This window comes from Neoarius graeffei, chromosome 26 (assembly GCF_027579695.1).
Source record: "Neoarius graeffei isolate fNeoGra1 chromosome 26, fNeoGra1.pri, whole genome shotgun sequence".
In the NCBI taxonomy this organism is placed as follows: domain Eukaryota; kingdom Metazoa; phylum Chordata; class Actinopteri; order Siluriformes; family Ariidae; genus Neoarius; species Neoarius graeffei.
This window is the reverse complement of record NC_083594.1, coordinates 28,758,192-28,772,092: the sequence shown is the minus strand read 5'-3', so window position 1 is coordinate 28,772,092 and position 13,901 is coordinate 28,758,192. Positions and strand designations below refer to the sequence as shown.

The window sequence follows — 13,901 nt, the reverse complement described above, 5'->3', positions numbered from 1 at the left end:
TTTCCCTTTTAATTTAGTTAGTTATATGGTGATTTTAATTGTTTATTAATTTATTGAGCACATGTGTAATTCAATTGTACTGAACTACTGTGCTATGTGGTGTCTTTCTTAGGTTGTTTTGAAGTGTAAGTAATGGTACATTTTATCTATTTTCAGTTTCTTCAACAAGGCAGGCCACCTGACGCTTGCCAAAGACAATCTCATCCAGGAGGTGGCGAAGATGGAGGAGAGGTGGGCCACCAGTGAAGAGCCAGAGGCCACAGCAGAGCCAGTGAGCAAGTCCCCATGTTTTGAAGGATGCAGCAGCCTGGCCAGTGCCTTTGAGGAGATCTTGCAAGAGAGGCAGTCACAGGCCCGGTCAGTGAGTACCACATCAGCAGAGGTGCAGGTGCAGACCTACTTCTCACAGCAAACCACCCCCAAGAGGAGCAATCCCCTTCAGTACTGGAAGGATCATGCTGCTCAGTTCCCATCACTTGCTGCTGTTGCTACCAAGTATCTCTGTGCCCCCTGCAGCTCTGTGGACAGCGAAAGACTTTTTAGTGCTGTCGCAAATGTCCTTGATGAGAAAAGGAACCGGCTCTCATCTGACCATGTTGAAATGCTAATTTTTATCAAGAAAAACATACATACTATTTTGTAAATGTAGAGAAGGAGAATACGAGTTAGATTGAAGTTCCAAAAAGCACAATACAGGCCTGACTTGATTGCAGTAACTTTTATTTGCGCATTTATTTGCATTTGATATTTTGATGCCATGCCTATTTTTAAGTTAAGCAGCTATTTGTTTTAATACTAGACTATTGAGTCTTTAATGTTGCATTAGGTTCTAATGTTGCACTATTCCTAATGTGAAGAAAATTTTATTCTATTTCTGAGTTGTTCTGACTTGAGACTGTAATTCAACCTACCTCATAGAAGTTGGTGGAAAAAAATACAAATAAGGGACATCCTGGATTTTATTGTTTGCTCTTAATTCATTTCATAATGTTCTATAGAAGTATCGGATCGGGACTCGGTATCGGCAGATACTCAAAATCAAATGACTCGGACTCGGGGGCAAAAAAACGTGATCGGGACATCCCTAAGATATAATAATAATACACACCAGATATGTGTAGTTGTAAAAAGACTAAAAGAAAACCGCTAAAAGAAAGCGCTAAAGTCAAAGAAAGATGATACAGACGGAGCTACTGGAGAGGCCACCACTCTGCGTCAGCGCTAGAATCATCTTGGTCCTTATCCTGTCCTCTTTCCAACTCCTCTCTACTCCACGTTGGTTCGAAGTCGTATGGAATAATCTCCATCACTGATGAAGCTGGCAAATCTCGAAATTAATCTAAATTGGAATGATATGGCGGGGCGGCACGGTGGTGTAGTGGTTAACGCTGTCGCCTCACAGCAAGAAGGTCTGGGTTCGAGCCCCGTGGCCGGTGAGGGCCTTTCTGTGCGGAGTTTGCATGTTCTCCCCGTGTCCGCGTGGGTTTCCTCTGGGTGCTCCGGTTTCCCCCACAGTCCAAAGACATGCAGGTAAGATTAACTGGTGACTCTAAATTGACCGTAGGTGTGAATGTGAGTGTGAATGGTTGTCTGTGTCTATGTGCCAGCCCTGTGATGACCTGGCGACTTGTCCAGGGTGTACCCCGCCTTTCGCCCGTAGTCAGCTGGGATAGGCTCCAGCTTGCCTGCGACCCTGTAGAACAGGATAAAGTGGCTAGAGATAATGAGATAATGAGATGAGATGGCGAACTGTGTAAACAGTTTTCAACATGGCGGCGCTGACACTTAACGTTTGAAGTCTCGTGAAGATTGCGCGGATAAGCAACGCCTGCTGTGGACCATACGAAATACATTCAACATGGCTAAAAACCGAAAAGGCCGATAAGTGTAATATAATATGCTAATACGAGTCACGATATAAGGTTAATAAAACCGAAAACGTAATTGAATAACACGTTAATTAAGAAATAAAGCAAGTTTAAAAATGACTTAAGTTCCCCTTTAAAAGTGCATCACAAACGGTCTATTCTGCCTCAACTCTATTGCGCTGCTAATATTTGCTGCTAACTTCCGAGGCACCGCAATCTGGTGTCCAAAAACAAACAAATAAACAAAGAAATGTGCAGGTAGTTGACGCGATTGTGGTTATTTCTAACTAGTAGTTCCACTGTAAGGGCCCGGTAACAGTAAGTTGTGACTGTTACTTAGCAGGGTTTGTTTTCTTTTCTGATAAGTTTAACTGTCCCCAGTGGCGTGCACAGACATTTTGGGGGGCAAGTGCTCTGGGGGGAAAAAAGGGCACTTTTTTGTGGATGTGGAACACCTTATTATAAAAGTCTGAGATTTAACCCTCCTCTTGTGTTCATAATCATATCAAAGTTTTGGGTATTTTTCTGTAGTTCCATCTTTAAAAAGTCTGATAAAGTCTGATCTTCCCGTCACTGACTTGAGTCTCAAGACTGTGTTTATTCACAGATTTCCGTGAGATCATCTTAAAATTTGTAACGAAATATACACACTCAATGGGCTCAACGGAGCTCTCCTTTATTTGCATAACGGCGTGCATACTAGCATAACGTGATATTCTTAATCATGTTATAAAAACAGGTCGGAATTGATGGAGAGTGGGGTTGCCTCAGTGGTTTAGGCTACATTTAAAATGTTGTTCAGTTTGTTTCTCCATATGGAAAGGGATCAAATAAGCTGGCAAAGGCTGCCATGTGCAGTTGTTTCTGTATGCGACAGGCTACTTCACGACAAAATAATTACAGCTTAGGCTTAGAGGGCAAACAATACATTTTCACTCGATTCATGTGTTACCTGGCTGGTGGGGCAGGGGAAGAGCTGACTGACTGCCCGATGTGTTGTCTGCGCTACGACAAGGCTGTGGCTTCCAGGACGCTATGCTGCTGCAACCTCACATTGAATGCACTGCACGCTTGTTCACGTGACAGAGCAAGAGAGACAGAGGTCCGGTGTGTGTGCGGAGGGGGCACACATCGGGACATTATTTTCACACACGCTTTTAATGCCGCGGCTTTTCTAAAAGATCATGTCGACATTGGCCTCAGTAAACTGTAAAAAAAAAAAAATTCAAAAGGGCACTTTTTTGGACAGAGGGCAGAGGTGCAGGTGCTTGAGCACCACCTCGTGTCTATCTGTGCACGCCACTGACTGTCCCAGTTTACTGCTATTTAAGACAACACAATTTATTAAAGATGAACAGCCAGCACAGGCGTTCAATATTTTGATGAGTGCTTTGACAAAATATAACTACTCTTTTTAAAAAAAGAGAGAGAGAGAAGAAAGATTATGATGTTTGCATGCGAAAAATTTTTGTTTTCACGTGTTTTGATTGCGGTATGGATAATCGGTAAGAAGGTAAGTTGTGCGCATGCGCAGCGGAAATCGCAGCGAAAGCGGATATGGAGCAGTACTTAAACAAAAACAATGCCGGTACGGCTTCTTAATGAAAATTTTGTGTGTAATATTTTTCTTATACATTCTGCTCTAAAGATGTCTTACTGGACAGTAAGTTGACTAAACTAATTTACCTGAGAGGTTAAAAAAAGTATGTATCTTAGGTATCAGGTACGCTAGCTAGATGGCTAACTAGTTAGCCTGTGAAGGTGCGGAGAGAATTTGCTGCTGTTAATTTTAACCAATAAAATTTAGTTAACAGCGGTTTGTACACTAGAGGAAATGTTCTGTGTATTTCAGTGGTTCATCTGCTGTATAGCTCATTTCTCATTTTCATCTACCTATCAGTAGACGGATTGTCATTCGTCACTCAGTCTTTTTTCCTTGGCAGCTTTACTAATTTCTGAATTTAAACGTATTTGTTTAAGAACTATTTCTCCTTTGTTTCCTCAGTACATGTTCTGTTGCTATGAATAAGGGAAATCCGAGTGAATATGACTGAGATGGATACGACGGACTCCCCTGTTATCACATCTTTACCTCAGAGTGATAAAAATGAAATGCAAACTGAAAATAATATAGACAGTCTTATAGAGGCTGATGATCTCATGACTCTCCCCAAAACAGAAAGAGATAAAGGGACAAAGCTGAAAAAGACTCCCTCAGAAGACCATGTAAACCCAAAATATCTTCCTGTTCAAAACCTTAAAGTGTTGGAAGACAGTGACCAAGAAGACGTGCGTGAATTTGTTGTGACCATGTTAGCTCGAGGAAAACTGGAAGAGCAGGGTGTGTGCACAAAGAGAACTTCGTCCCCTCTCTCAGAAACTCCCCTAGAAGCTTCCTCTCACTGGGACGAGGATGTGACTGCAGAAAGTTGGCGACAGCATCGGAAGCATGTGTTTGTTCTGAGTGAGGCTGGGAAGCCCATCTACTCTCGCTATGGCAGTGAAGAAGCCCTCTCCTCCACCATGGGTGTCATGATGGCTCTGGTGTCCTTCATTCAGAGTGGGGACAATGTCATTCGTTCTGTCTACTCAGGTATTGACCTACTTGGAGTGAAATTTATTATTTAAAAAGAAAATGGTATGTAAAAATTGTGTAAATTTTAATAGACTATAAATGTTTTGCATGTAACTCTGATACTTAAGATAGTCCTTCTCTACATCATTATCATTTGCAAATTAACGATAGACATTACCTAGATTCTCAAAGTTGGTGGCATTGAACACAGGCTATCAAATCAGACCATATTGTGTCATAGCAGATTCAGTGGTATCAAATATCAGTTCTTTGCCTTTGCATCATATTGTGTGGGACAGCAGGTGATTTTTATTTTAAATGATGCTGTTTCATAACTGTTAATTGCTGTTTTAACCCTTCTGTCTGACACTCTTGTGCTATAGATGAGCATACAGTGGTCTTCATGCAGCAGGGGCCTCTGGTGCTTGTCTCTGTCTCTAGCACCCATCAATCTGAACAGCAGCTACGCAATGAACTGCTTTATGTCTATAATCAGATTGTGAGCATGCTCACCCAAGCCAGCATCACCCGCATCTTTGAGCACAAGAAGAACTACGACTTGCGCCGCTTGTTAGCTGGCTCAGAGAAAATCCTAGATGGTTTACTAAACCTAGTTGACTTTGACCCTAGTTTCTTGCTCTCAGCTGTGCACTGTCTACCTATTGCTTCTTCATTCAGGGACTCCCTTAGCCAGATACTTCAGAAAGCCATCACTCCCAACTTGGTCTTCTCTATCCTCATTGCCAAGAATCAGCTGCTCACCATTGCACAGGAGAAGATGGTGATTGAGGATGCCAAGCTGGATCCTGCTGACCTCCTCCTGCTTCTCAACCTTATTGGTGCCTCCTCTGCGTTTCAGGCCGGTGAGATCTGGACCCCAATCTGCCTCCCCAGCTTTAACCCTGATTGTTATTTTTACGCCTACATATCCTACTTGGACCCACCCAAGTGCACCGTGTGCCTTCTGCTGCTCTCCACAGACAATGAGGCATTTTATGCAGTAGCCGAGTGCAAGAGGAAGATTGAGGAAGCCATGCAGGCCCAAAATGCTCTGACCTCCATTGCCAAAGCTCAGTCCTACAGTGTCAGTCAGGTGGGAGTGTCTGATCTTCGGCACTTTATGTACAAGCCTTTTGATGTTCCAGACAACCACCATCAGCTAACACAGTTCACCAGGTAAAGGCAACTGAAATGATAAAACTACCCATTTAAGTTAGCACACGGTTTGGTTTACTCTTGTTAAAAAAAAAAAGTTTTTGAATATGTCAGAATGAATCAATCTTTTTTTCAGTAATTTATGCTGAATTTGTTTATCTCATCATTGTAAACTATTTTTCAGTGTTTCTATGGGCATTAGAAGTGTAGCACATACTGATGCAGTCATGTGAAATACAGTATATGGCTGGGTTCCCCATTCGTTTTTCCCCAAGGGCCTAATTATATCATGCATGCCAAGCCAAGGGCTAAAACGTCCAGGGTTAAACCAACGCACACCAACACTGAAAAATAAACCTCCTAGCCTGCATACGTCTTTTTATATCTAACTCAAACCAAAAACCTTTTTATTTGCTGCCCTCTTAAAAGCAAAAAACAATGACTATTAGCAGGAAAAGATAACTGTCAGCTTTTTAACAAATGCCTGATGTGTCTGCATACCAACAATTACATTAATGCTGATTTGTCTGTGAAGATTCTCAGTCATCCAGGTCATAGTAACTGTGGGTGGTAAAAGAGAGCAACTGGACTTGCTTGAAGATTCTTGAAGAATTCACAAGGAAGGAGCTCCACTCAGACCTACCATCAGCAGTATAAACTCTGTCACCTATAACATTGCCAAACACTTAGCCACCATCCTGGCTCCTCTTGTTGGGAATACGCTACATCATGTCAAAAACTCAAGATTTTGTTACTAAAGTTGCAGACCTCAAACTAGACTTAGATGAAACCATGGTTTCTTACGATGTCACTTCTCTTTTCACCTGCATTCCCACCACAGAAGCAGTCGAATCTGTTATAAAACGACTCCTTCAAGACAACACCTTACTGGATAGAACGAACCTCACCACGGACCAGATTTGCACCCTGCTTGACCTCTGCCTGACTACCACTTATTTCCAGTTTAATGAAAGTTTCTACAGACAGAAGCATGGATGCGCCATGGGCTCACCGGTGTCCCCTATTGTGGCCAATCTTTACATGGAGGAAGTGGAACATAAAGCTTTGACCACTTTTTCAGGAGTTGCTCCCAGCCACTGGTTCAGATATGTGGATGACACCTGGGTTAAAATCAAAACCCATGAAGTGGAAGCCTTCTCTGGAAGCACATCAATGCAGTGGATATCAACATCAATTTCACTCAGGAGGATGTCAGTGGGAATAATCTAGCCTTCTTGGATTGTGATGTACACATTAGACAGTCCCCCCAGGATTTTGCGGGCCTTTTTTGGATTGTTGCGGGCTAAAATGGCTGAAGTTGCGAGGGGGTTTCCAAAAAATTGCGATGAAAGTTGCGGTGTTTTTTAGTTTTTTGTTGTGATTACATTGCGGGAGGAAGTGAAAGTTGCGAGAAATTGTTGCGATTTTCTCTTTTTGTGATTAAAATTGAGTATGTTAAATATTAAGTTATTACCGAAAAACTATTGATTAAAAAAAAGCAAAGACACTGAGAAATGGTCCCATAAACAACTTTACCAATATAAAAGATTACCAGGACTACAAAAATGCAGAAAAATAGGCTTTACTTATCCAAATGCTCCTGTTGGTTCAAAAATTAAAGTGCATAGAACCTCACAGCACAACATGAAGTTACTTTAAAATATAATATAAATGCCTCAGCTTTCATGTAAGACAAAAAACTATTAATACTAGTACTGTGTGCAGGCAGTCTCTCCTGAAGACTAAATTAAACAATTATAAACTAATAAAATAAATGGCTCAGGCTTCATAGAAGAAAAAAACAATTTGAACAGAATCTCACAGTATGATGCTGAAGCTGCCTAAACAATGGAAAATAAAATATCATTTTGGCAAAAATGTTGGCATCCATTAATTTCTTTTATTAAGTAAAAAAATAATGTAAAGTGCACACAGTCCTTCACTGTAAACATAACACACTTTCAGTAACAGAATTTAAGCCTACGTAAACACTGACTCGCACATCATGCAGTGTTGCCAGATACTGCTAACGTTTTCCATCCCAAAATATGTTCAAAACCTGCCAAAATGCACTTAAAACCGCCCAATCTGGCAACACTGCGCACATGCTGCTTCTCTTGAACGTATACACGGAAGTAAGGTGGAAGGTAGTTTGTCGACGTCACCTCAAGACAATGCCAACAATTGGTCAAATTTGCGGGAAAGTTGCGGTGATTGGATATAATTGCAACACCGCCCTGAATTCACGGGGATTGGTTGAATTTGCATTGAAGTTGCAAATCGCAACATCGTGAAATCCTGGAGGGTCTGATTAGACAAGACAGTAGCCTTAACATCGAGGTCTACCGGAAACCCACACACACAGACCAGTACCTACTCTTCGACTCTCACCACCCACTGGAACACAAATTGGGGGTCATTAGGACCTTGCAACACAGGGCTCAGAACATTCCTACAATGGTAGAGGGAAAAGAGAAGGAGCAGAATCACATCAAGAAAGCACTTCAGAACTGCAGGTATCCCAACTGGTCTTTCTTCAAGAGCAGAAAAAGGAACATAACGGACAAGGAGGATAACAGGAACAAACACAAGAACATTGTCATTCTGGTCTATCTGAGAAACTCAGGAGGATCTTCTACAAACACAACATTCCGGTACCTTTCAGACCTAGTAACACCCTGAAGCAGAAACTGGTCCACCCTAAGGATAGACTAGCCAGACACAAACAGGACAACGTAGTGTATGCAATTCAGTGCAGTGAGGAATGCACGGACTCGTATATTGGGGAAAACAAAACAACCACTTCACAGGCGTATGGCTCAAAACAGGAGAGCCAGTTCCTCAGGCCAGGACTCTGCTGTCTACCTTCATCTTAACAACAAAGGACACTCATTTCAGGATTGCAACGTACACATTTTAGCCAAAGAGGATCGTTGGTATGAGTGAGGAGTTAAAGAAGCCATATTTGTCAACCTGGAACGGCCATCACTGAACAGAGGTGGGGGTCTAAGGCTACATCCACACGACAACGGCAACGAGATTTAAAAAAAAAAAAAAGATATCGCGTCCACATGGGCAACGGATCAGTAAAATATCAGGTACATATGGCAACGCAACGCTTGCTGAAAACGATGCAATACACATGCCACACCTCTACGTGCGCTGTAAGACGGTTCCATCGGAGACACCAGAACAATAGAAGTAAGGATGCATGCGCATAAACTATTATGCGCGAGACTTCATGTTAGCCACAAAGTCAGAAAAATCTGTTCGTAAAATTGTTCTCATCTCATTATCTCTAGCCGCTTTATCCTTCTACAGGGTCGCAGGCAAGCTGGAGCCTATCCCAGCTGACTACGGGCGAAAGGCGGGGTACACCCTGGACAAGTCGCCAGGTCATCACAGGGCTGACACATAGACACAGACAACCATTCACACTCACATTCACACCTACGGTCAATTTAGAGTCACCAGTTAACCTAACCTGCATGTCTTTGGACTGTGGGGGAAACCGGAGCACCCAGAGGAAACCCATGCGGACACGGGAAGAACATGCAAACTCCACACAGAAAGGCCCTCGCCGGCCCCGGGGCTCGAGCCCAGGACCTTCTTGCTGTGAGGCGACAGCGCTAACCACTACACCACCGTGCCGCCTCGTAAAATTGTTATAATGACCAAATACAATGAAAAGTATTTTTCCAGTCTCACTTGTGAAAGGTAATCCCATGTGATCTCGTTTGGACGGTAAACCTGTTGGTACAGTTAAACGCAGCACATGAATGAGGCATCTTTATTCTCCGCTTTGCCCCATCCAATATGGCGGCGAGGATGATGTATGATTCTACGCGGAAGGCGGCGTCTTTAATGGTGCAGAATAAATTGAATGCTACACGTTGATGGATTAATTTGTTCTTCTATGCCCTTTTTGTGGAATGTATTGTAGGACTTAAACCAACATCTGAAGAGGTGAGATCGCTCCTTTTTTTTCCCTATTTTTGCTGGTGGGATTGACTCTGCCCTAAGGGCTATTCATTCTCTCTCTCTCTCTCTCTCTGCACCATTACACAATAAATATTCACAGTGAAAATATTTTGTAAGCGTGTTTCATGAACCAAGTTATAGGATTTGTTGACAACTCGCATTGAGTTCGTTACACTTCTACCCGGCGTGAAGCACATGTGGTTGTGACGTCATCATAAACAAATCCGTTCTACTCATCCAGATGACTTCGCAACGGCGCCGTTGCCAGATTTTTCCACTCTGGAACCCGTTCTCAAAAGATTTCGTTTTGGGGCACCCAAAACGCCGGTGCCGTGTGGACGTCAGGCCGAAATGATAAACAATTTTATCAGATTCACCTGAATCCGTTGTCGTGTGGACAGGGCCTAAGACATCATTTATCAGCCACCTACAATGCAGTCCTTGGCACACTTCCCAGACAACTGAATGCACACCAAAACCCAGCTGTTTTCAGTGACTCACAAGAGGACAGAGAGAATCAGCATTCCATTTATCACCTTAACGGCCAATCCGTTGATCACCCTAACGACTTTCGAGGCTGTTCACATCCAGCCCCCAGTGACCCACACCAACAGGATGACTCAACGACACCTTAGATGAGCTTTTCATCCATGAGAGGATAAATACCTGATACTCCCTACTAGTCAGACAGAACTGAAGAAGCCTTTCGGATGAGAGGTGAAACGTCTTCAAGAATCTTCAAGCAAGTCCAGTTGCTCTCTTTTACTACCCACAATTAATGCTGATTGTTAAACAGTGCAAATGTCTGCAAAATATCCAAACAGTTTTCTGCATAGACAGCTATCAGCAGTATCTCTACAACCACATTCACTGCACCTCAGACAATAGATAGTTTTCACATGACGTCACAGAGTCGGGGATTCCCTAGTGGCGGCCATCTTGGGGGTCCAGCTTACCGTACGGGTGACTGAGCACACATTGTAACGCGCGAGTACAAAGTCTTCAAAAGAACCCAAGCAGGCTATTTAAAGCTAGCAGTGGTGCACACTTGTTGTATTCACGGCTGTCGTAATAGGTCAAATGATGAAGTCAAGCGGAGCTTTTATGGAATTCCCACTGTACGGGAGCACGAAGGCGAGCAAACAAACTCGGCATACAAAAGAGAAATCTATGGCTTGCGAGAATCAACCGCAAGGATTATCAGCCTTCCAAACACAGCAAAGTCTGCTCCAATCATTTTATAAGTGGTAAGTTGTTTAAATAAACAATCAACTGTGTTTTAAGTTTGTTTTTGGAAACCAAAACATCATGTGAACAATCTCTGGAGAATGCCTAACTGGAACCGCTGAGTGTACGTTTACATTGTAATGTACACTTAATATCGCTCGTTTGTCACGTTTCTATTTGAAACTTGTCACTTCACTCACGCAAGGGTCATTTTTGAAAAACAGTTTAGGTCTATTCTGTATGATTTGATTTGTGTTTGGGATGCAAACAGCGCGCCTTTTGGCGGATGCCGCCTGAATCGCGCAGATCCGATATTTTTTTTTTTTAGGGGGGGCGTTGGAGTGTCTGATTATAATTTCAAAGTAAATTCTGTATTAAAATTACTAAATAAGCAAATCCGTTACAGTCCATGAAACAGGAAGTATAAGGATGAGAAAAAAACAGTTTAAATCGGAAAGCTGCGCACATTTGCGCAGCCCAAGCGGTGTGCAGGACTGCGCATATGTGCGCAGCTTTCCGATTTAAACTGTTTTTTTTTCTCATCCTTATACTTCCTGTTTCATGGACTGTAATGGATTTGCTTATTTAGTAATTTTAATGCAGAATTTACTTTGAAATTATAATCAGACACTCCAATGCCCCCCCCCCCCCCCCCAAAAAAAAATATCAGATTTGCGCAATTCAGGCGGCATCCGCCAAAAGGCGCGCTGTGAATATATAAAGTTGTATATATCAGACAGCTTTTAAAGTTTGATGAAGTCAGTTTCAGGCTTTGGAGCAGGCTTTGGCAGTTTCAGGCATAGTCACTTGAAAATGCATCTTTGTCCACTTCGTAGGGGTCAATTCCCCCAATCAAGGCCAGTTTGGCTGCATACCGTTGTCGTGAGATGTCGTCTAATGTATCTATATGCTTCTGTTTGCTTGATTTTGCTGACATTGATCTTTATTTTAGAAAACTGACTATATAACTTCATAAATTCGTCCGAGATAACGTAGCCGGTAGTGGCGATGGTCCGTTTTGTTTGCCCCCCAAGATGGCGGCTGGGGGGCGTTCCCCGGAATGCCGTGACGTCAGTGAAAACTATCTATTAGTCTGTATGCATATCAAGCATGTTGGTTTAGCATTGGCGTGGTCTGGTAAAATGAAACAAAACTAAACGGTCCCGTCAGATATGACCCGACAAGTTTCTTATTCACCTTTTGCACTTTTTTTGTGCAGGCCATGCTGTTCTTTCTTTAAGACAGTTAATGATTGTCTACTGGTAATAAAAGGCAGAGATGACAGGTGCTTTAGCTTGTTAGTTGAGGACCGTAGATAGCATGCACATCTTCCGATGTCTACGTGTGCTTCACAGCATAGGTCCGAGGTCAAGTGCATAGTGTGGGATGAGGTCAAAATAAAGTAGAGCAGCGCAGACATTTTCACATGTTGCACAGTTTATTTCATATGTTATGTACCTGCCACACCTGTCATGGCAATGCTTGTGGAGACCTGACCATAATGCCGTTTGTCATTTTTGAATATTCCATTCCAGATTTAGTCCCCCTTTGCTGTCGTCATCTCCATTTTTCTGGGAAGCCTTTCCACTAAATTTTTGAGCATGGCTGTGGGGGTTTGCCCATTCAGCCACAAGAGCATAAATGAAGTCTGGCCTTGATTTCAAGCGGGGAGGCCTGGAGCACTATCAGTGTACCAGTTCATCCAATAGATAGATAAATGGATGGATAGATCACTTTATTAATCCCCAAAGGGAAATTGCAGTGTTGCAGCAATAAATTCACATAAAACACACACACATACAAAATATATATTCTATGCTCGTGCTTCTAAAAAAAAAAAAAAGAGAGAATATCGTGGAAAAGTTCACTTTTTTCCATAATTTAATTTGAAAAAGAGAAACTTTCCAAGCTCATGAAAATCAGAAATCCAGTATCTCAAATTACATTATAGGTATTTAGCAGACACGCTTATCCAGAGTGATGTACCCAGAGCACCCTGGGGAGCAGTTGGGGGTTAGATACCTTGCTCAAGGGCACTTCAGTCATTCCTGCTGGTCCAGGGAATCAGTCTGGTGACCTTTTGGTCCCAAAGCTGCTTCTCTAACCATTAGACCATGACTTCTCCCAATTATTAGAATATTTCCTAAGATCAATTAAAAAAGGATTTATAAGACAGAAATGTCTAATTTATCAAAAGTATGTTAAATTTGATTAGATGAGAATCCACTTACCCATTGGGGTAAAATGATAAAGATCCTCAAGGCTTATGGAATTCCCCCAAGGCTTCTAAGAGCAATTGATGCGATGTACACTGGTACCCGAGCAAAGGTGATGACCCCTGATGGTGAGACTAGAGATTTTGAAATCTCTGCTGGTGTTCTGCAGGGCGACACACTAGCCCCTTACCTCTTTCTGATAGCCCTTGATTATGCTCTTCGAAAAGCCATCGATGGACAGGAGCATGAATTTGGCTTTACAATAACTCCAAGGCGTTCGCGCAGATACCCGGAAAAGAACATCACTGACTTGGACTTTGCTGACGACATGGCGCTGCTATTTAACGATGTCAGTCGGGCACAAAGATTGCTGTACAGTGTCGAGAGGGAATGCAACCGTATTGGCCTAGCTCTCAATGACCAGAAGACCCAAGGTGATGTTGCATGGTGTCATTTCCTGGGCATCTGTTTACAAACGATGGTAGTACAATTGAGGAGGTTAATGATTTTAAGTATCTCAGCTCATGGGTTAATTCCACCGACCAGGATATTAAGGTGAGAAAGGCTCTTGCCTGGAAAGCGTTAAATGACTTGAGTAGAGTTTGGAAATCTAGTGTCTCCCGTGAGCTTAAGATCAGGCTCTTTTGCGGTAACTGTGGAGTCCGTGCTACTTTATGGGTGTGAATGTTGGTCATTAACATCGACCCTTGAAAGATCATTTGATGGTGCTTATACTCGGATGCTCCGTATAGCCCTTGACATCACTTGGCAGAGCTTTGTGCCAAACGAGGAACTTTTATGGTACTTTACCAAAAATCTTGGACAAAGTGGCCTGGCGGAGACTTGGACTCACTGGCCATTGCTTTAGGCATAAAGATC

The 13,901-nt window shown here is 42.6% G+C and overlaps 1 protein-coding gene across 3 annotated transcripts in view; it reads left to right on the top strand.

Annotated features, from left to right (window-relative positions):
* The first annotated feature begins 3,392 nt into the window (after window positions 1–3,392).
* Window positions 3,393–13,901, top strand: part of LOC132874420 (vacuolar fusion protein MON1 homolog B-like) — a 33,132-nt gene continuing 22,623 nt past the window's right edge. For 2 of the 3 annotated variants that reach the window (XM_060910590.1, XM_060910592.1), the window contains exons 1-3: window positions 3,405–3,531; window positions 3,874–4,461; window positions 4,827–5,619. In XM_060910590.1, coding sequence (XP_060766573.1) covers window positions 3,915–4,461; window positions 4,827–5,619 — 1,340 coding nt within the window. In that variant the 5' untranslated portion in view covers window positions 3,405–3,531; window positions 3,874–3,914. Of the gene's footprint in view, window positions 3,532–3,873; window positions 4,462–4,826; window positions 5,620–13,901 lie in introns of all 3 variants that reach the window. The other variant, XM_060910591.1, reaches the window with a different exon arrangement.